At 45.7% G+C, this 21,742-nt stretch overlaps 1 protein-coding gene across 1 annotated transcript; it reads right to left on the bottom strand.

The window, feature by feature from the left end:
• Positions 1-1,479: 1,479 nt before the first annotated feature.
• Positions 1,480-20,726, bottom strand: CSRP3 (cysteine and glycine rich protein 3). The gene is made up of 6 exons (XM_006093793.3): positions 20,642-20,726; positions 10,876-11,015; positions 6,111-6,279; positions 4,338-4,470; positions 3,144-3,237; positions 1,480-1,781 (listed from the first exon to the last, which is right to left on the bottom strand). Exons 2-6 carry the CDS (start codon positions 10,985-10,987, stop codon positions 1,705-1,707), a joined length of 585 nt encoding a protein of 194 aa, XP_006093855.1. The 5' UTR covers positions 10,988-11,015; positions 20,642-20,726; the 3' UTR covers positions 1,480-1,704.
• Positions 20,727-21,742: the final 1,016 nt, after the last annotated feature.

Raw genomic sequence — 21,742 nt, 5'->3', positions numbered from 1 at the left:
GTCCTTCCAGACATCCTTCTGGATGAAGCAGGGGCTGCGAGGGCTGAGCCCCTTGCACGAATTTCGTGCATCGGGCCTGTAGTCTCTTATAAAGCTCTGGCAAAAAAGTTAACAAATTAAAACTACATGGTCCTGTGCTTGCTTCTGAAGAGAATGTAAAATGTACATCATCAGGCTGTTTTGATAAAACTGAATGACCCCAGTGAGAGTTCCTGAACAAGTGAAGCATACATCAATGTGAGAGAGTTATCGATAGTTTGTCTCCTGAACACTCCCTGACCAGGGATCAAACCCACAAACAAGGCTTGTGCCCTGACTGGGCATTGAACCCATGAAGTTTTGGTTTATGAGCCAATACTCCAACCAATTGAGCCACACTGGCTAGAGTTGCATTTTCTCTTTGAAAGTGGAATGGGAAACAACCTCTGCTAGCGATTTTTTCTTTCTGAACCATTCTATTAATGCCAATCAAATGCAGAAAGTGATCAGGTGTAATTGCATTTTAAGCATCAAAAAGTAAATAAGTAATAAATGCAGTGCAGGGCCTTGACCATGACAGCATATAAACAGCCCTGAATAACTGCTCATTTTAAAGAAAGCATTCTTGGGACTTGAGCATAGAACAGCCTATGGTTCAGTTGAGTGCTTCATGATTTTTATCAATTTTTAAAAATATGTTTTTATTGATTTAGAGGGAGAGGGAGAGAGAGAAATATCTATAGGCTGCCTCCTGCACACCCTCTACTAGGGATCAAGCCCTCAACCTGGGCATGTGCCTTGACCAGGAATAGAACCGGTGACCATTTGGTGCATGGGACGACACTCAACCAACTAAGCCACAGTAGCCAGGGCTATCAACAGATTTTTATTTCCATTTACTCCAAATAATTCAGAAGTGCATGTGGTGGGAGAAAAGCTTTGGTGGTTAAAAGCGGAGGCCGAAGACAGATACTTGAGCCACAGAGAACTTGCTGAGGAGGCAGACAGACATTTTTAATTGGCTGCATTTCATTCGCAGGGCTGGCAATTTGATGTAAGGGAAGTTTTAAGAAATTGCTAAACCCTCAGGAATTGTGCCAGAATAAAAGAAAATCATCCTCATATCATTTATGACACAGATGCCAATGCTACATTTCATTCCTTTTCTGAGTTTTCACAAAATGTGTAACATTGCCAAGCCTGTGATGGGACAAAAGGACCTCCTCTTCAGCAGTTTCGTTAGTTTTGATTCCCTTTTCAAATCTGCTGTCGAGTTGTCTGTTTCTGCAGGGACCCTGTTTTCTTCTCCGTTAGCTGAGACTACAGGAAGCTCAGCTGAAGATTCAGGAAGACTGCTCTCCTCTGGCCTGTGTGTCCTCCTCCTCGCTCCTTCCACACTGACACCAACATGTATTATGTTCTTTGCAGCTAGTTTGTTGAGCTACCTCTCTTTTTAAAAACTCTCCTCTATTTGAAAGAAAAGATCCAGAGACATACAAGTTGCCGATAAAGTATTTATTGCCTCTCCTATCCCAGGAATCAGATTAAACTTTTAATAATTTGCTTCTAAAGGTCTCTTCTAACTTTGGGTAAAGACTATGATCACGTCTGAAGAGAAGTCCTGTCCAACTACCGACGAGAGGATGTTTGGGGAGGGTGTCCATCTGGGCAGGATCACTGGGAAATGTTTCAGGCCGATGAAAGATCAGAGAACGGGTACACTTTTCACTCCTTCTTTTCCACTTGTTGTGTGAGACCTCCAAACCCAATACCTGTTGGGCCAAAATTTTTGGCATAGCAAACTGGGAATGAAAACAGGGTGGGGGAGAGAGAAGGGTTGGTTAGCACCATTATTTCAGTTCCTTGTCTGCCTAGTTTTCACCTGTAAGAAGCATCCTTTTAATACATATTTTTTGTAAGATAATTTGTGAGTAAAATGAATACTTTACTTTAGATCTTCTGATAAAAATTGCTTATACTTCTCTGCGCTTCACTATGCTCACGGACATTTTCTCATTGGAGTTGACACAGTCTGGCTCCTGGCCGCCTGCCCAGCCCTGTCCCCCGCTGCTTCCTGCCTCTCCAGGCACAGAGAACGATGCCCCAAGTTTTGGGCCTTTGTGCTCACTGCTTCCTGTGCCTGGAATGCCCCCTCCCAAAGCCACACTCATCCTTCAAGACCAGAGGAAGCTTGTCCTCTAAGAAGCATCCCTAACATCCCACCCTGATCACTGGCCTCTCTGTACATCACTGCCTTGTGTAGGTCTCTGCTGTGAGAGCTTTTTTCACTTGACATGCAATTATTTGTCTACATGTTGATCTCCCTGCTGCTCACAGCAGCATTTTAGGGTTTTATGGCTTATGAATGCTGAGGACACTGTGTCCTCTACTGCCAGAAGCCAACCATTGTGTCTCATCATGGGAAAAGCCTTGGTAACCTACATTCTTGATTAGTAATGTCCTCCCTCTGCTCCCCTCTCAGTGTTCCCCTCACCCAACTCCAGCACAGCTCCTGGGGTCTGGAAGAGGCTCTGAGGTTGAGGACGCATTACCTTGGCCCTAATGCATCCCTCCCCTTTTGTAGCATCAGGGAAGAGCTATGCCTCTTTTACCTCTGCACAAGGCAAAGGGGTCATGGAGGCAGCTAGGGGCAGAGCTGCGAGGACCAGAAGGAAAACCTACTTGTCGGTTCTGTTCTATCTCTGTTAGTAAAGTGATGTGTAACGTCAGCAGCAGTAATGTCAGGAAGGAAAGAGGGAAAGAGCAGTGGAGGGAGGGAGGGAAGAAGGATATGTCTTGATGAACTGAAGAGAGGGCAAACTGAGTTCATCCTCCCCAATCAATCCTACCTGGCACTCAGGTGGACAGAGGGCTTTTGGGTTTTCAGAAGAGAATGTGATGCTATTTGTCCAGGCCTGTGGTCTCTTCCTCCTCATCTTCTCTCCCCTGGGCACCACCCCTGAGCATCTGCAAGCATCATCCCCCACATGCTCCGATGGAGAGGACCAGAGCTGGGTCAGGCAGATTTCTTTTTTAGGTGGTCTTCCCATCCTGAGATCCCAAACCCTGCTCAGGCTGAGCAGCTGTGCGTCCTGCAGACATGAGCCTTCTCCTAAGGACCCTCCTCAGGAAAACATCTGAAGAGAGTCTCCGGAATCACTCACCTTTGCAATAAAGTTCTCCATCTTTGTCAGTGACGTTCGTGGACTCTAGGCTCTTCCCACAGATGGCGCAGCGAAAACAGGTCTTGTGCCAAGGCTGAGGAGCACAGGAGAGTTACATACTTAATGCGGTGGGCAGCACATTCTGCTTCCATGTTCACTACCCTGACCAGCGCATCTAAAGGAGTGCCACTGCCTTGACCATTCCTGTACCTAATCAGCCTCCAGAATAATTTTTCCAGGGATTTGAAGAAAATGAGATGCTATGGTCTTGGCCAGCAATTCTCAGAACCCCTAAAAAATAAACTTATCATTGTGATTTCCAAATGTATCCCTTCAGAACAGGCTAGAAGACCAAGAAACTGGAGAGGGGAGCTTGGATTTGGAACAGTGGGTAACATTTACATGGAATATAAAGTTAAAGAAGAAAAGTGAATAAGGCAATTATCCAGGTAACTCAACCTCATTTAACTCTATATTTCTGGTCGGAAGAGTGCATGGCTTGGGTCATTCAGATCACCTGCCTTCTGCACATCTGCACGTCTACCAGGCATGGCCCAGGGGTTCTCATGTGTCTTCAAATGGCCACTCTGGGGTGGACACTGCCCTGATATTTGAAGTCAGTCAGTCACTGCTCTCCATGGCCCTTCCACCCCTGAGTGTAAGCAGGATGTTTTCCTTTCGTCAGGCCCAGATCCTTTGGTGCAGAGCCTGGGGTCAGGCCTGAAAGAGGAGCTTGTAGAGCGAGTGTGCTTTGCTGTGTCAGACATTTGATCACTCTCCCGATTGCCAGGACATTTGAGGGAGGTTGTGTCTTGCTGCTGTGAGATGTTTGCTCTGTCAGTGGTGAGGCCAGCAGCAGACTGAATTATGTAGTGGTGGCACCTTCTGGAAGCATTGTGGACCCCAAAGGGCAGGGAGGCTTGAGCATGTTTATCTCCGAAGCTACAGAGTGCCTCATAGCTAGTGGGCTAACGCTTGTTGCACTGAAGTCACCAGTTCTGGTTCCAAGGGCACTGCAGGGGACAGCCTCAGCCCGGGAAAACGGGTGAGGATGGATGGCTCCTAAAGTGATCCCTCAGAGCTAAAGGGAATGAAGGGTCTGGCTCCCACCCACAGTTCTACTTGCTTCTCATTCCTCCCAGCCAATCCAGTGGAGATAAGGAGCTCCCATTTGGCTCATATAGAAGTCCTTACCTTGCCCCCTCCCATCACCTTCTCCGCAGCATAGACTGACTTTCCGCATCGAGGGCACTTCTCTGATTCTCCGAACTTCGCAGTGAACTTGGAAGGGTTGCTGGTGGTGGCTGACCGTGCTTGCTTTGGGGACCTGATGGAAATAGACAAATGAAACCTATCAACCTCCCTTGCTGTGTGACCTTGAGCAAGTTACTTAACTTCTCTGTGCATCAGACTCCTCATCTAGAAAATGGGGATAGTCATAGTGCCTTCCTCCCAGAGTTGTTGAGAGGGTTAAATGAGGTGACATGAGCAAAGCTTCTAGAACAGTGCCTGCCTGGTATGTATAAGGGCTCCTAAATGTTAGCTATGATTAGTTTAAACCTTTCCTTTCTATGGTAAAGCACTTTTAAGAAGTGTTCCATGTATGTTAGCTTTTATTATTGTCATTTTGTTTCTGTGTTGTTATTATTGCTGTGACTGTAGAGATTTTTCTGTTCCATCTGGAAGCCCATTGGTCTACTTTCCAAAATGAGTTGTGAAAATATTATAGGGCAAGATGGGATCTTGACAGTTAATACTAAACAAACCATAGTCCATTCCTTGTCCCCATGAGAGCAACGTACAAAATAGAGGCACAATAACAACCCCCGTGTTTCCATACTTTTTGGTGTTTTCTTGTCCACTTATCCCTTGAGTCTCACCATAGCCTCTAAAGTAGGCAGGGCCAGTTGGAGGAAAGTGAGGGTGGAGGGGCCACTCATAAGCACTGGGACAGGGTCTCCAGACTCTTGTCCCTCTTTGTGCAGCATCATAAGAAAACCCTCACAGAAGAGTGAGCCTTGGGTAGAGCATGGCAGAGAATTCACTTGGTATTGTCTTCTTTAAACAGAGTCTCTGGTTGGGATGGAGTAATGAGAGAAATCAAAATGACTAATCACACATCCTTGCACTTGCTCAGGCTCTACCGTGGGCTCTTCTCTTTGGAAGGGACCAGGTGACTCTTCAGATGGTCTGACTGCTCCATGGGGCAGGCCCTCCCTGGGACATGGCCTTTCTGCCCAGTCCCACCGCAGAGCTGAGCCCAGCCACCAGCTGGCCAGACAGCAGAGCCCGGCCACCAGCTGGCCAGACAGCAGCTGCAGGTGAGTGGCTGCCAGTCTATACTGAGTTCTGGGCTGGAGGTCAGCGTGGTCATCAAGACAGACTGGCAGACGGAGGAGGCACAGTGTGAGGTCCCAGCTCCCCTAGGATAATGGTGGGGAAACCCCAGCACTGTGTTGGCAACAGGCAGCAGGGGGGACCCACAGGGTAGTTGTAATTGTTTACTCCTGAGGCACAGCCCCACCCCACAGAACCACTCCTCCTGTGGACATTAGTCATCTTACAACCCAAGGGAAGAAATCTTTTAGTGACACGCACACAGCAAACGGCCATTGCTTCCCCGCCATATTTATGTGATTTACACAGAAAAGCTCAAAGGGAAGAAATGAGACTCCATGCAGTTTTATAAAGGTCAAACAAAGAAGCATCTGTACTTTCTTGGTTTTCTCTTGACATGAAAACCAAGGGCCATGGTGTAAAAGTAATTGCCCTTTAGAAAGGCAGATGATTTAAAGAGTCTTTAGGGGAGATGGCCCATTATTAAAACTTGGTCAGACTGAGGATTCCTATGGTGGGCAAGTCAACAATAGTTCATTCTCCCACTTCCAGGAAACGTTGCTATGGGAACAGGATGAACTGTCCTGATAACGGGCTGTGCAGGCTGGGAGAAGCAGGGCAGTCACTCACTCTTGGAACTGGAGGCCCAGGTGCTCGCCTGTGTCGGTGCTGAGGCAGCCGGCGCCTTGTCCAAACCCGATCCCCTTGGGGCCGTACTTGCGCCCATAGCAGACCTTGCAGTAGATCTCCGAGTCGTGAGCTGCGACCGTGGTGCTGTCCAGAGCCTTCCTACAGGCCACTGCCGAAGAGAGGAAGGTCCGGAGGTTGGGGTTAGGCTCCTCCCCACTTCCCTGCACCTCCAAAGCCATGCTCGGGGCCAAGAGACAGAGCAGAGGGGCCCTCGGCCAAAAGACTTTGATTCCTGACCGGTGCACCTGTCCCGGGGCACAGAGAGGGAAGCAGTGTGTTCAGTGGTGCCCAGCAAGAAAGAGGTGGAAGTGGAACCAGGCGTGTGGGCTTGGGTCAGCTAAGAATATTGTCCCTGAATCGGAAGAGCCTGAATTCCGGAGTGACTTCCTAAATGACATCAGGGAAGTATGTGTGTGAGTAGAAGGTAAGGGGCTGAGGCAGGAGAGGAACTTATTTTTTCTTAATCATATAAGAATTAGGATTGAGAAGTTCCTCTACTTATCATGGCCTTAGGAGGGCACTGCGACATTCAAGGAGACAGTTACCATGGAAGCTTCTTCTGATCCAGTTCCGGAAGCCGAGAGGAGGTGAGGGGGGCAGTTCTGCCTCAGAGACCCTTAGGCTTATCTTGGCTCAAGCCCCCTGGTCACCGTAATGTTATCTAATGTAGAGTGTCCCCCATAAGGAAAAGTGTACGAAGCAAACCCCCATTTTCCCAGAGAGAGGATTTATAGAAAGATTTATTTTGCCAATTTAAAAGAAAAACTTTTAAGGATATAAATGAAAGTGTCAAATCCCTACTTACAGTATTTAATAACATAATTCAATCACATGTTGATTTAGAGATGTTATTTTTTTTTCCTAATTGCACACAAATTCGGGAAAGAATGGGATCCAGATTGTTTCTCTGCATCTTCACCATCAGCGGTGTCTCTGAGACACCTGGCCCAGCCTCCCGGGCAGCTCACCTCCACTCTCTGCAGCCCTGTTTGCACCTGGTGGGAGGCTGTCACCTGGAAATTGTGTCTCAATCAGAAGTGACTGTTAACATGACATGAGGGCAGCTTTTAGAAATATGTAGGATTTCCACAAAGTAACAACGGGCTCGATTGCTTTGTAACAATGATCCTTTCTGGTTGTTCATGGCGATGCTCAGTGATTATTAGAGGGAAGTCACAGCCCCAGGAATAAGAATACACATACATTCAATTTACTTGCCTCCTTTTTAATGTTTAAACCAGTTCCATCAAATGACCTCAATAAGCAATTCAGCATTGGATGAGGTTGTTTCAGGCTCATATGCCTTCCTCAAATGGTATTTTATTTTAAACAATGAATTGAATAAGAGAGTGTGTGTAGAAGATAAAGATGTAGATGAGGTAGGACTGGCCAGAGGCTGGTGGCTGTGTGATTGTGGAAAGAGACATATGGAAGTTCATGAAACAATTATGTCAATGTTATGGGTATTAAAAATTCTGTTAAAATAAAAAAAATAATAAAATAATTGAGAGACTGTTTTATAGCATGGGAGACTTTATAAAGCTTTGAAAACAAGAGAAACCCTTATGAGGGATAATTTTGGGAGGAAAATGCTTTATATTTGGGCACATAAGGAGTATATCTGTCTCTGCCCTTGTTGCTCTCAGTTACCAATTAGAACAATTTCTTAAATATTTATAGATGTTCTAGATTCTGAGTTCCTTAAGGGCAAGACTTTCATGTTAATTTCCCCAGAACATAGCATGGAGTCTGGCCCAGAATTAGTCCTCTATAAACATTTGTTGAATGGGTAGATGGATGGATAGATGGATGGATGAATAAGTGGATGAATGCATGCATGCATGTGTGAATGAAGACGAGCGACTTGTCCACAATTATACAACTGAGCCATGCCTGGCCTCAGAGCTTTGACTCCTCCTCCAGTGCTCATTCCTGTCACTGCAGGACTGCTGATGCCCTGGCACACGCTGGCCCATTTGATACCACTCCTGTGCTTGACCCACTCTCAAGCACAGACACAGTGAGCTGTGCTGTCCAGTACCCCAGACACTCGCCTGCCACGTGAAGTACTGTAACTGCAAAGTGCGCACCGAATTTCAAACACTCAATACAGACAAAATAAGAATATAAAATAATTTGTTAATAATTTGTGTATTGATTACACATAAATTATAATCCTATATAATAAAAGGCTAATATGCAAATCAACCGAACGGGGGAATGAACAGTTGCTATGATGGGACACAGGACGCTCAACACAGGAGCTTCCCCCTGGTGGTCAATGCGCTCCCCCAGGGGAGTAGGCCTAAGCCATCAGTCGAATATCCCCTGAGGGCTCCTGGACTGCAGGCCAGGCTGCTTCCCCTCCCCACCCAGTGCACGAATTTCATGCACTGGGCCTCTAGTTTTATATATATTATGTTAAGTAAAGTGTTTTACAATTGATTTCACCTGTTTCTTTGTACCTTATAAAAATATGGTTACTAGAAAATATAAATTTACATATGTGGCTTATATTTCTTTTGGACAGTGCTAGTAGGAAGGATTAAGATTTGTCTAGAAGTTGGGCAAACACTGGTGGGGACAGGCTTAGGTAGACTGTGCCTCTCTGAACCCCATTTCTGGGAATTATAGGGTTGCCTGTGGACTTACTTTTCGATGATAATACTAAAAAGTGTGCTTCTCTCTCGGACCTTTCTGTCTACCACTTTAGGAACGTATACTGCTCAGATCCCCATCCATCCCACCTACGTGTTCTAAGGAAAACATCAAAGGGTGGAAAGGACTGCACCACCACATGCTCACATCCTTTCTGCCACGGCTCCATTGAACAGGGACGTCCTACTGAGGACCGGGAAACACAAGACCCCCTACCGCGGGGAGCTTCACTACCATTTTCCATTCCCACTCAGGTATCAAAGTTGATCAAAGGAGAATAAAGGCCTAGAAAGCTGAATGTCCACATCAAGACCTCCAGCTTTCTCCTTACAACAACTTGTATGGTAGGTATGGCCACCTGCGTTTATAGATGGGGAGATTGAGGCCTGATGGAGAAATGACTTGCCCAAGATCTCACAGTATATGGCAGAACCCAGACTCAAACCCTAGTCATTTTTACTCCAATGCCGGTGTTCTTTCCAATATTCCTCACTCCCACTCTTTGTTAAGAACACCAGCTGTTTTTGGACAAAAGCCAGAGGGTTATGGGATAAACTCTCTTGAGCAGTGACTTTTGGATAACTGTAATAATAATGAATCTTATGGACGTGTCCGGTGACCTAAAAGAATTACCCATTGTCAAAAACTCAAAGCATCAGTAAATCTGCCAACCCAATCACTCGGAACAGTATTCTCCCCTGTTCTTCGATGATATTTATGTTTGCTGCGGGAGGTTAGAGAGAATGGAAACGCCTGCAGATAAAATGTTACTGTTTCTGGCGGCTTAAGGATGGAGTGTCTCCTGCCACAACAGATGGAGCCCACCCCTTGAAGTTCTGTTTGAAACAGTGTGACGCCTTGTGGTCAGTGGGCTGCAGCAGGGAGGTGGGGTGGGAGACTATAGGGGGAGGGGATCTGCCAAATATCCAGTAAAGCTGACCCTTAAGCCAGATCTACTGGAGGGAAGCAAAGAAGGCAAGTGGCCAAAACAGACTGTTCTCCCAAAATAGGGCTAGCTACTAAAAATTCCAGAATGTAATGTCAAAGTGTGATTTGACTAGGCAGTGGTTCTCAACCTTCTAATGCCGCGACCCTTTAATACAGTTCCTCATGTTGTGGTGACTCCCAACCATAAAATTATTTTCATTGCTACTGTTATGAATCGTAATGTAAATATCTGATATGCAGGATGCATTTTCATTGTTATAAATGGAACATAATTAAAGCATAGTGATTAATCACAAAAACAATATGTAATTATATATGTGTTTTCTGATGGTCTCAGGCAACCCCTGTGAAAGGGTCGTTCGACCCCCAAAGGGGTCGCGACCCACAGGTTGAAAACCGCTGGACTAGAGGGAGTCAAAGATTCAAGTGCTATTCCTGGCTCTGCTATGGATGCTTACAGCTCAGACTCACAGGTGAGAAATCACTTATCCGAAGTCACAGGAGTCCAGCAGAGCCAGACTCCCAAGTGGACCACGAGATCTTAAAATTGCCCCAGCTTCAACATTTGTGAATCTGCGTCTGGCAGGTGATGCTAAAAATTCCCTTTGCAAGTGACCGGTGCCCAGGCCCAGAACCGCTTCCTCTTCTGACTCTTAAACAACTGGCACGTGTTCCCCTGTCTGACACAAGTTCTTTCTTAGGAAAAGCCAGTTGCAGCTGACTTCAGTGACAGCTGGCCAGTGGGAAAGACACCTAGAGCCAAATCCATCCTGTCCAGATAACCAATGGCCGTCTTTCTCTGCCAAGTCACACCTTGCAAATATCACCACTGGGTTAAAGTTTTCACCACTGAGGCCAGCTTGCTCTGACTTTGAGCTGCAGGGAAATGGCCTCTGAGTTGAGCAAGTGGTTGGAGAGAGGGTGCTCAGGCGAGCACCGTCCCTTCCTAAGGTGGGAGCCACAAAGTCCCAGGTGATACTGATGTTGCTAGTCCCGGGACCACTTTGAGAACCACGGATATATAAGTATCGGTGGCTAAATGTGAGCTTTGAAACGCCCCTGCATGCTGAGGGGCCCTCGTGGTGTTCACCCAACTCACTGCAGTGGAAACAGGTCTTGTGGAAACTCCTTCCGTTGCACTGGATTTCTTCCGCGTGGTAGACTGTCTTTTCACAGGCTCCACATTTTGCACCGCCACCCAAGTTCGGCATCTTGAAGACTTTCTGACCAAGGTCAAGTCTAACAAGATATAAAGCAAATACCCACATTTAGGCAGCCTCGGGAGTGAACCAATCATTGACAGTGCAGTGGTCTGAAGATCAGGATACCGCCCCATTTTGTTTGTGGTTCGTTCATTCATTCATTCATTCATTCATTCATTCATTCAGTAGTTACTGTGTGCAAGTCATTGAATAAGGCTCTGAGCAAGTCACTTCACTACATTGGGACTCAGTTTCCTCTTCTGTTAAATTTCAAAAGCACCTGCTCCTATGGACTTCTCAGTGTTGTTGGAGGGAATGGATGAGCTAATTTTGTGTCTATAAAATTATATACAAATATTGTCATAATTTTTTCCATCTAGGGTTTTAAGAAATATTCCATCAGACGTGGCAATACAAAAGAAGAAGATGTGGCAATAACCTATTAAAGTGGCATTATTTTCTGACCTAGTCCAGTGCTTCTCCATTTACCTTGGATCTTGCTAATAATATGCAGATTCTGGTGGAAGAAGCAGGAAATTCTGCATTTCTAACAGACTCCAGGCAGTGCTGATGCTCCTAGTAGTGGACCACCCTTTGGGCAGCAAAGCCTTAGCTAATCTTGCTGATAAAAATGTATAATCTATAATCTATCATCTATAAAATATCCTGTTCAGATTTATTCCTCCTATTAATTCCTTTTTAAGGAAATATCCCAGCCCAGGCAATAAGCTATATTGGCACTATCCTAGATCAGTGGTCTGGAAACCGACCTTCTGCTCTCAGGGCTACCCACACCTCGCTGTGCGCATTGAGAACTGCGTAGCTTTCTTACATCTGTCTTCCCAGCTATACTATCAAGAGAGTCACTCTTTTCCTTGCTGCTTCACAGTGTTGTTTAGAGGACCAAGTGACACGATGTGCAGGAAGGTACATGACAGAGCTCCCAGTGCCAGGTGTGATCACAAGAGCCAGGTGAGGATGCTGTGTGTCTCCCCACACCCTTTGAGCACATTCTGCTGCAAGGAGCTGCTGATACCCACAGCCCTGGGCCATCATTGTCTCCTCACTACAGAGTTAAGTTTAAGAGATACTAGGCAGCCCTAGACGGTTTGGCTCAATGGATAGAGCGTTGGCCTGACGACTGAAGGGTGCCCAAGTTCGATTCCGGTCAAGGGCATGTACCTCAATTGCAGGCTCCTCCCCGACCAGAGCCCTGGTCAGGGCTCATGCAGGAGGCAACCAATTGATGTGTTTCTCTCACATTGAAATTTTCTCTGTCTTTCCCTCTCTCTCCCACTGTCTCTAAAAATCAATGGAAAAATATCCTCAGGTGAGGATAAAAGAGAGAGAGAGAGAGAGAGAGAGAGAGAGAGAGAGACTAGGCAAGGATGAGCATCAGAAAAATGGTTTTCTTTCTGTGTCTGTGGATAAGTATGAATCCAGTTTTCAGTTTCTCCAGAGCAAAACTAAAATAAATCATCCATACTCAGTGAAATTTCTGAAATCCTGCCAGCCCCAGGGGGCCTGAATTTTCACTGGGATCCTTTGGTTTCTCGAAGCCTGGTGTGTTATCTTGTCATGACACCAAACACTATCAGCTCATTCCAAGTGGCTGCTTCTGACCTTCTCTTTCCCTCCTGGGGAGCTAGTCACCTTCTTATAATAGTTGGCCATTGCCACTAAGCCCTCCTGGTCACTGGTCAGGAATGTGTCTCCCAGACTCATAGCAAGGACAGGTTTTGCTAAGAAACAGAAGGTAAATAGCAAACAGACCACTGAACCCGATACTCAGACCAAAGGGAACATCCCTACCTGAATGTCCCTGCAAGGAGCTTTTCCCATTTACAAAAACAGTGTGAGGTTAGCCGGGAACATCCTATCCTTCCTCTCATAGAAGCAGGCTCTTTATTTCAGTATAATTGTAGAGAAATTTTTTTTAAAAGGAAACAATTAATGCTTCTATTTCTATAGTTCAAGTTTGGTTAATGGAAAGAATAATGAATTTTGAGTTGAAAGGCTTGGAAATCAAGTCGGTATTCATTCATTCATTCATTCATTCATTCATTCACTATGCATTTTCTACCTAACCATCATGTGTCAAGCACTGCATCAGGTACTGGTGAGGGATCCAAGGGAGGAAAACATAAAACCCAGAACTGAGAAGTCCACATTCTATTGAGGAAGATAGGCACCAGAGAAGAGTCTTGTGAGACGTGCCATGCAGACTCAGAGGAAATGGCTACCCACGTTTAGATTAGAGATGAGAGCAGTGGTGTTCAAGGATCACAGAGGATGTCACATCCAAATGGGGTTTTGAAGGGTGACTAAGAGTTCATCAGAGAAAGAGGAAGAACACTTCAGGCAGAGAAAAGAGCACACAGAAAGGCATAGAGGCCTTAATATTCCCCCCAAAGCACAAACTGCTTATTTATTTTACTTCATTAAAATTTTAGGACTTTTATGATTGGAATAGATTTTCACAATTGACCAACCCCCTCATTTACAAACAAGGTGAGGCCTAAGTAAACATTTGGTAGTATTTTCTTAGCTAACCTCCTTTCCTTAGAGTCATCTTTCCCTTATTAAAGATGATTTATTCTCTGGAAGAGAATAGAATCACATAATTTTGCCCATGTTCATTTTGATCCAGAGTTTCAATAGGATATAAAATAAAGGAGAAATGTCATATACCTCCAGGAATGTGACAGTGACACTTGTGAAATTAATGATGTGGAAATTTTCAAGGAAAAAAACCCGAGGTCAAATTTCTCACTTCAGATCTCCTCTGGAGATTTCATTGGCAGGTCCTGCAAGTTAATGGGAGAGAGATATGCCTCTTGGATGTATGAGGTGTGTGTGTGTGTGTGTGTGTGTGTGTGCGTGTGTGTGTTCAGCAATCGCCTACACGTGATACTTTTAAAAGTGAGGATAAGATTATAGATAATAACTTCTTCACAAAGTAACCTATCCTAGTACAGGTTTTTAAAAAAGTGATCATAAACATCTGACATACACATGTCAGGATTTGAAACCCAAAATGGAAATCCTTAAAGGTTCTATTAAACAGGTGCCCAGTTTCATTTCTAAAGATGGGATTGTAGCAGTGGAGGCCAAACACAGAAGACACCCCCGATTTTTTTCTTTCAATGCCAAGGCCCAGAGATAAGGGTGTGGTAAAGCATCCTGAATTGGAGGACATGGATTCTATGCTTGACCTGGCGACCTTGAACTTGGGTGAAAAATGGCGATAATACCATCGCCTGCACGTTCCGCACAGGACCACTGTGAAGGTCGAGGAAATGCGGGATTTAAAGCATTGCAGCAGAATCCCTGCAGGGACATGTCCCGGGACCCCCGAGGGTGCCTGACACCAGGCAGAAGGGTGCGCCCTAGCCATACAGTTTCACTTGCAGGAGACTCTGCACGGCTCTCTGTGCCATGTCTGAGCTGCCAGCGCTGCCACTCTCGCAGTTCGGGGCCATTATTCAGTAAAATGCAGGCGCCTTGAACACAGCCCTGGGGTCTCACAACAGTTGCTAAAACCGACCCGGCTACTGAGTGACGGGCGGGGGCGGGGCGCGTGCGCAGCGTGAATGCGAGATTCACGTCGTGGGTGACGCATCGCGAGATTTTATCCCCACTTAGAACGGGCAGTTTCATCACACCGAGCAGAACGGCGTGCAATTGAAAACGTACGAATTGTTTACTTCTTGGAATTTTCCATTTAGTATGTTTGGGCCAAGGCTGACTGCCGGTGACCGGAACCACGGAAAATCAGAACCTGGGGTAAGGGGGACTTTATGGAGAAGCTATTCACAGGCAGGGCGTCGTCGCGCCCTTTATAGCAGGGCCTGCAAACAGCACCAGCTGCTCAGTTAATCACTGTGGTCTGAAAGCACAGCTAGGCCCCTGCTGCCGTGCATAACCCCCTTAGCCTCCTGCATTACTTCGGAATTCCTGTGTCTCAACACTCCCCTAGCCAGGCCCACAATGTGAGTTCACGCTGGCAAGACACCAAGGGATGGGCCATGGGCTTATCAGTGTTGCCCGGCACAGGCGAGGGCCATTAAGGGGGGGGGGACACACCAAATATAGGCTTGCCTGTCACTCAGCCCCATTTGTCCCCTGGGTCACAGTCTCCATCCATGTCCTGGGCCTGGGGGGGAGGGGAGATGGCTGCGTTGTCACTGAGGAAGTTGCTCATGATTGAAACGGGGTGCAGTCTGAGATTGATGGGGATGAGACAGAAGGCAGGGCCCTGCTACGTCAGCTGGTGAGAGGGGGACTCCAGACATTTGGGTCCCAGGTCCCAGTGAGAGACAACGTGTGCAGACTTCTGAATGAATAACGCTGTGGCAGAGACCACGCTGGGAAGGTGCCGTAGTGGGGGCAGGGAAAGCCCTGGTGAGATGCAGGAGGTCAGAGTCCCAGTTCTGTCTTGCCTCTTCGGAGCTATATGATCGGGATCGGGGGAAAACCCTTCAACGCTCTGAACCTCAATATCCTCTCTAAAATGGGCATCATAGTCCTGTCTGTTTCGCTCTTGCTGGTAGGACTGTAGCATTTCAAGTACCTCAAATAACCTTGTCAACTGTAGAGTATTGTAAAATGTAAGAGCCCGTTAGTTCAGTACTAACTCAAAGTGGCCATGCATCCACGTGAATTTTTAAAAGAAAAACCAACTGTGTATCTTAGGCACATTCTTCCTAATCCAACACTTTGTTTCTTTGGTTTTTAAATACCAACTATGGCGTGGAAAGGTGATACCTTAGGGCAAAAGTGGGTGGGGTGGATAAAGTGGGCACGGAGTGATTCAGTTTCCTCTTTGTCCATTAAAGTACCTGGGAAGGAATCTTAGGCCCTGACCGAGCAGAGACCTCAATCGAAAATGCCACTTTTAGCTCAGTGTTGGTTCATTTAGTCATCCTATTAGATGCCTGATCATCCCACAGTGAGTTAAATTGTCTGCACTGGCTAAGGCAAAGATTTTGGATCTTGGAAACTTTTATCTGGAACCTAAGAGATAATAATTATTGCTAATATAATAACACTAGAGGCCTGGTGCATGAAATTCATGCACTGGTAGGTTCCCTAGCAGCTGCCAGCTGCCGGCTGAATACTCCCTCCCTTCCCCCAGCCGGCCCTGCCTCCTGGTCGAACTCCCAGACAACTCCTGGTGGAGGGGACAGTTTGCATACTACACTTTTATTATACAGGATTATTATTGAAGCTAATGTGTGTCTGGGGACCTGTCCTTGGGCCTGAGTCATATCTCATTTAATCTTCACAGCAGCCCTTCAAGCTAGGTAATATTACAAAATTTAGAGATGGGGAAATGGAGTCTGAGGGAAATTACATTGCCCAAGGTCACATGGCTACTTGAAACTGGGGTCTCTCTGACCCCAAAGCTATGTTCTTATATGAATGTTAACTATTACTTATTGTTAACCATGCATCCGTTGCCTTTATATAAACTATTTTTAGTATAACTGTCCTACTAAGTTTGTTATTCCCATTTTGCAGATAAATAAAACTGAGACTTAGAGCATAAGTGACTTGTCTGAGGTCACACGGCTGGTAAATGGCAGAGCTTCAATTGAAACCTCAGTTAAGCTGGTTCTGTGTCCCATGTCCTTGCTCACAACGCACTGGAGAGGGGTCAAGACTCAGCACCTCCATTAACCAAACGTCCCAGGCAATGGGCATTGGAATCTGTTAACCCATTGTCTCTCCGTGGGACAGAGTACTCATGGGTGGGAGTAACAGGGAGACTGAATTCGGTTCAGTAACATAAAGGACTTTCTAAGAGCCAGTGCTATTCAAACATGGAAAGGACTCCTTTGGGGCTGAAGAGTTCTCTCTCACTATTGATTTTACTTTGACTGGGGATGGATGTCCAAGTGCTGCAGTGTTGTGAGTCTCCTTCAAGGGTCCTTCGAGCCCAGAGACAGATTTAGGGATCTGAATGGCAACTGGAGCCTCACCTTACAGAAATGTTGCCCCAGTTGCATCCCCTCTCAAACACTGCCTCCTCTCTAGTCTCTTAATCCAGGTAATGGAGATGATGTGGCATAGTGGAGCTCAGGCTTTGGAAAGACTGGCCAGAGTTCTAACAACACAATCAGTGGGATTGTCGGCTAATTGCTCAACATCTCTGAGCCCAGTGTCCTCATGCAAAGACAGGATGGGGAGGCTTGAATCAGGTTTTTTTCAGGTTAAATAAAATAATAATAATAATAGCAAAGATATCATATATAGATCCTTAATACATAGCAGGTGTTTAATAATTTGTGTTGCTATTATTATTTTTACCTCTATTTTTTTAAATTTTTATTTATTGATTTTTAGAGAGAGGAAGAGAGAGAGAAACATCGACTTATTGTTTCACTTATTTATGCATTCACTGGTTGTTTCTTGTACATGCCCTGACTGGGGATTGAACCCACAATCTTGGTGTATTGAGATGATGCTCTAACTAACTGAGCTACCCACCCAGGGTCTAAATCCATTTTCTTAAAACAAGCAATTTCTCCTTACTTCTGCTCCGTGGCCCTTCTGGTTCAGACTGTGAAGCAATTCTGTTTCTCAGCCTTCAGAGTGTGCTGCGCCCAGGAAGAGACACAGCCAGGCCAGGGAGAGAGGCAGCCCCCCTGGGGGATCAGGGTGCCCGGTGACCAGGGCAGCACTTCCTTGCTTTGGCAGCTCTGTTGCCTAACACCAGCTGACCTCTCTGGTGACCTGTGCTTTGAAGGGAATCAGCAGAGTCCCTCCCTGTGGCTCAGGGAGACAGTGCCCTTCAGCTCCCACATGTAGGACACTCAAGGTCAATAGCTTCCTCCTAAGCTTCTTCCCTGTGAAAAGGCCCTTTAAAACGTAGACACAGTAGACATGCCTGCCTGTTACTCTTAGGGTGTAACATGGGGGTCATATTACATCTTTTCTGAGATTATCTCTGAAGGAGGGCCAACTTTCACTCTCAGAAACTCACTTTGTTCTACTTTGACCTTTGTAGTTTTTTTAAAAAAAATATGCTTTTATTGATTTTAGAAAGAGAGGAAGGGAGAAAGAGATAGAAACATTGATGGGAGTGAATCAACATTGATCAGCTGCCTCCTGCACGTCCCCCAACGGGGATTGAGCCTGTAATCTGGGCATGTGCTCTGACTGGGAATCGAACCAGTGACCTTCTGGTTCATGGGATGACACTCAACCAGTGAGCCACACCAGCCGGGCTGTAATTTGTTTTTAAAGACCATGTGGCACTGGCTCTGTCACTTTCTAGCCGTGTGACCCTGAGTAATTACTTCACTGCCTTAAACTTGTTTCTTCCCCTGAAGAATGACTGCTTGCAGGACTCATTGTGCCAGTTCAATAAGCTACTATTGTTCCCCCGCCACAGTAAACAGGGCAGTAAACAACCAGCAAATCATGATCAGCCCTTTCCCGTGATGAGGACCTTATTGAGGCTCAGAAGAGTCTCCCGTCCTCCGTGGCCCTTAAGACAATCATGGTCTTCCTCCTTTCCTTCACTGCGATCAAGAACTAGTTTTTTACATTTGAAGGCATCACATTTCTCTTTGGCCATGAAGCCCCACCCTGGACACAGTATTCCCAGATACCTGAGCCCTGCGCTTGTAACTGGAAGTCTGCCTGCTCGGGAGTTATATTTCCTGTGTATTATATTTCTATCCTGGGTCCTTCCTCTTGTAAAACGAATCAATCATCTTCTAACTCCCGCTCAGCTTATCATTCACTCTGACCTCTGGACTTTTGTCATCACACTTGCACTTAGCAGGAAATCCTCCTGCAGCCCATGGGGCTTGGCCTGCGCCTTTTCTCAAAGGGCTCGAGTATTGTGCAGCTTTATTACGCTTTGCAAAGTACTCTCCTATACTTCATCGCATTGGAATCTAGCAAATCCCTTTGGCCTTACCTTAATTTTCCTGCTCAGAAAATGGAAACTCAGAGAAGTGATGTTCAGGCTGCCTCCCTGTTCTCTAATGAATGGCTTGCGCATGTGGGCCCCAGAGCAGCTGTCTGCCTGGGCTGGAGAGAACACCAAGTCCTGAAGGCCAGCTGTACTCCCTGCCAGCAGCCAGGGCTCATTTTAATGACTGAGTTGATAAAAATGGAACCAAAGGCCCAGCCGGGGTGGCTCAGTGGTTGAGTGTCGCCCTATGAACCAGGAGGTCAGGGTTTGATTCCCAGTCAGGGCACATGCCCGGGTTGCGGAGGGCTTGATCCCCAGTAGGGGGTGTGTAGGAGGCAGCCGATCAATGATTCTTTCATTGTTGTTATTTCTATTTTTCTCTCCCTCTTACTTCCTCTCTGAAATCAATAAAAATATATTTTTTTAAAAATGGAACCAAAGCCAAGCCAGAAGAATCCTGTACATTTTCTGGGTCATAAAGCAGTTTTACATACACGGTGATGAATTGGATGTACCCAATCTTGAGATTCAGCCCCAAAAGTAAACTGAGGACACAGGCTCTTCCTACTTCCCCACCCTTCCTGCTGTTCCAGCCCACCCTTCCCTGCATTAGTGCTGCCTCTACCTCCCCAGACCTGGAACAGGACGTGGTCAATACAGGTTCATTAAATTTGCATTGAATTGCACTGCAGAGAGACAAGATTTCTTCTACTAGTTCACCAACTTCTCCTTGTTAGAGGAGTCACAGTCCCATCTCAGGGATGGCAACAGAAATTAGAGGTGGTGGCTTTGTTCTTTGGGTAGCATCTCCGCTCAGACCATTGCTTAAAACCACTCCTCATTCTCAGTCACACTCATGCCTGTCATTCACTGGAATGTAAAAAAAAGGGGGGGGGCGGAGGCGAGGAGAAGAAAAGAAAAAGTTCTTGACAGAAGCCTAGAGGAAACACTGGGAATCACCCCCTCACTCCTGGTTAGGAATTATCCTCCTACTAAATAGAGCCCTCCGTGGATTTTCAGCATAGCAATACCTTTTTCAGATACTGTTTTGGTTAATTTAAAATTATTAAAAGCAAGCCTGTTGCTAAACATCCTTGGGATAGGAAAATCTATTTTAAACCAACAAATGTCACCAAGTATTTCCTATATGCAAGACAGAGTATAGTGAAGAATAAAAATCTCACTCACTCACACCTTTGGAATAGCACAATTCCTTGTATTTGGAGCACTGGAAAGTTGGCTTCTGTTCTACTGTACCTATCACACCAGTTTATAACTGTGGAGTATTTTACGTTCTAGAAAAAAATATCACTACATCCATACTGATCCTTGCAGAGGAGACCAAGACCCTGAGGACAGGAGCTTCTCAAAGTCACACATCCATTCATTATGTGGTTCTAGGACTAGAATTCAGGTCTTTAGGCTAAGATAATAGGAAACATTATTCCACCATGAAAATAGTTTTAGATAAAAAATAACACCTTACTCATTTACCTGTCTGTGAGGTTCTCTTAAGCCCCCAAATGTTAATTGCCCTTTTTAGGAATTTTCTAAACTGTTAGGTCCACACCAGAATTGAGCATAACTGAATTTCCTCACACAGGACCACCAGAGTAGTTGCTCATACTTGGGATGTGAAACACATCCTTACTCTATGGGACCTTCCATAGTCCCAACCAGCCACCAAGCCAGGTGCCCACCTCCAGCCCAAACACTTGCTTTTCTCAACTTACCTGCCTGTTCGGTCTCTGTCAGCTCAACTGAGTAAGGAGGGGCTAACGTCCTTTTAAATATATGGAGGCCTTCGCCAGCCTTGGCCTGCAGAGGGAAGGGCGGGAGGGAGGCCGAGGGGAGACATGAGTAACACAACTGCTATCAGAGGCTGAAAATAGCCTGTGACCAAAGCCCTGCGTTTTGTTCCCCCCACACCAGCTGTGGGGCCCTTGGAGAACAATATTGCTTCTGTTTTCATTGCCAATCGCTTATGGCACCTAAGGGATCAATTTGTGGTGTGTAAATTTCTGATCAATTGGTTGGACCAGGAACAAACGCAAAGAAGGAATTTATGTCCAAAATCATTTTTCCAGGCTCCTACTCCTCTGACCTTTCTGGAAATCAATGCGAGGTACCTGCAAATGAATCATGAGCCATATCTGGGAGCCCTCTTGAACTCCAAGGCACAGGTCAGTACACTCATGAAGAGAACTCAGAGCTAAAAATAAGAGTGATGGGTGTCTGAAACAATCCTTAGACACACTCTTCAAAGAAGCTTGGGGGGAAAGCTCAGTAATCATCAGGGTCCCGTCGCTCCATGGCCCACTATTCTAGGAAAAAAAGTTTTCTCTCAAAAGTTTTGAGTTACTTTGCACACCATCTTTTCTACTTAAGAATTTAACCCGACAGGCATCATATTTATGACCAGTTTTTATAAGTCTCTGTAAATCCACATTTTCATTGGAGGTTTAATTTCTTTTTGCCTGGTATGCACATATTTTGGATCAAGCATCAAGGACTCACATGAATTGTAGAATTTGATAGTTGACAAGAAGTTCAGAGATTTAATAAACTAATTCTTCACGTTACGGCTGAGGTAACCTACTTCCTCAAGGCCAGACAATAAGCCATTGGCGGGTTCCAGATTGCAGTTCAGGTCATTTGTCTCTCAGGTGAAGGCACTTTCCACTAATGTTGACCGGGATGTTGAGATTAGATGTAGGTAGTTCCTAATCGAAAGGTGTATACGTAAAATTCATATTAGTTCAGATGAGCCATATTAGCCCTTTAGTTATAGGCCCACAAAAAAAAATTGGTTGAGTTATAGACTATTTCACTGT

Source organism: Myotis lucifugus, unplaced genomic scaffold, assembly GCF_000147115.1.
Source record: "Myotis lucifugus unplaced genomic scaffold, Myoluc2.0 scaffold_124, whole genome shotgun sequence".
Taxonomy (NCBI): Eukaryota; Metazoa; Chordata; class Mammalia; order Chiroptera; family Vespertilionidae; genus Myotis; species Myotis lucifugus.
Note: the sequence above shows the minus strand (reverse complement) of the source record. Positions and strands in the feature narration are given on the sequence as shown.

Bases quoted from the DNA above. Each gene is read 5' to 3' on its own strand.
- CSRP3 (XM_006093793.3), bottom strand. From the start codon at position 10,987: ATGCCGAACTTGGGTGGCGGTGCAAAATGTGGAGCCTGTGAAAAGACA. The intron at 4,471-6,110 runs GTGAGTGACTGC...TATTTCCATCAG, and splicing joins CTGGGCCTCCAGTTCCAAGA to GTCCCCAAAGCAAGCACGGT. The intron at 1,782-3,143 runs GTGAGTGATTCC...TTTCATTCCCAG, and splicing joins TGGAGAACTTTATTGCAAAG to TTTGCTATGCCAAAAATTTT.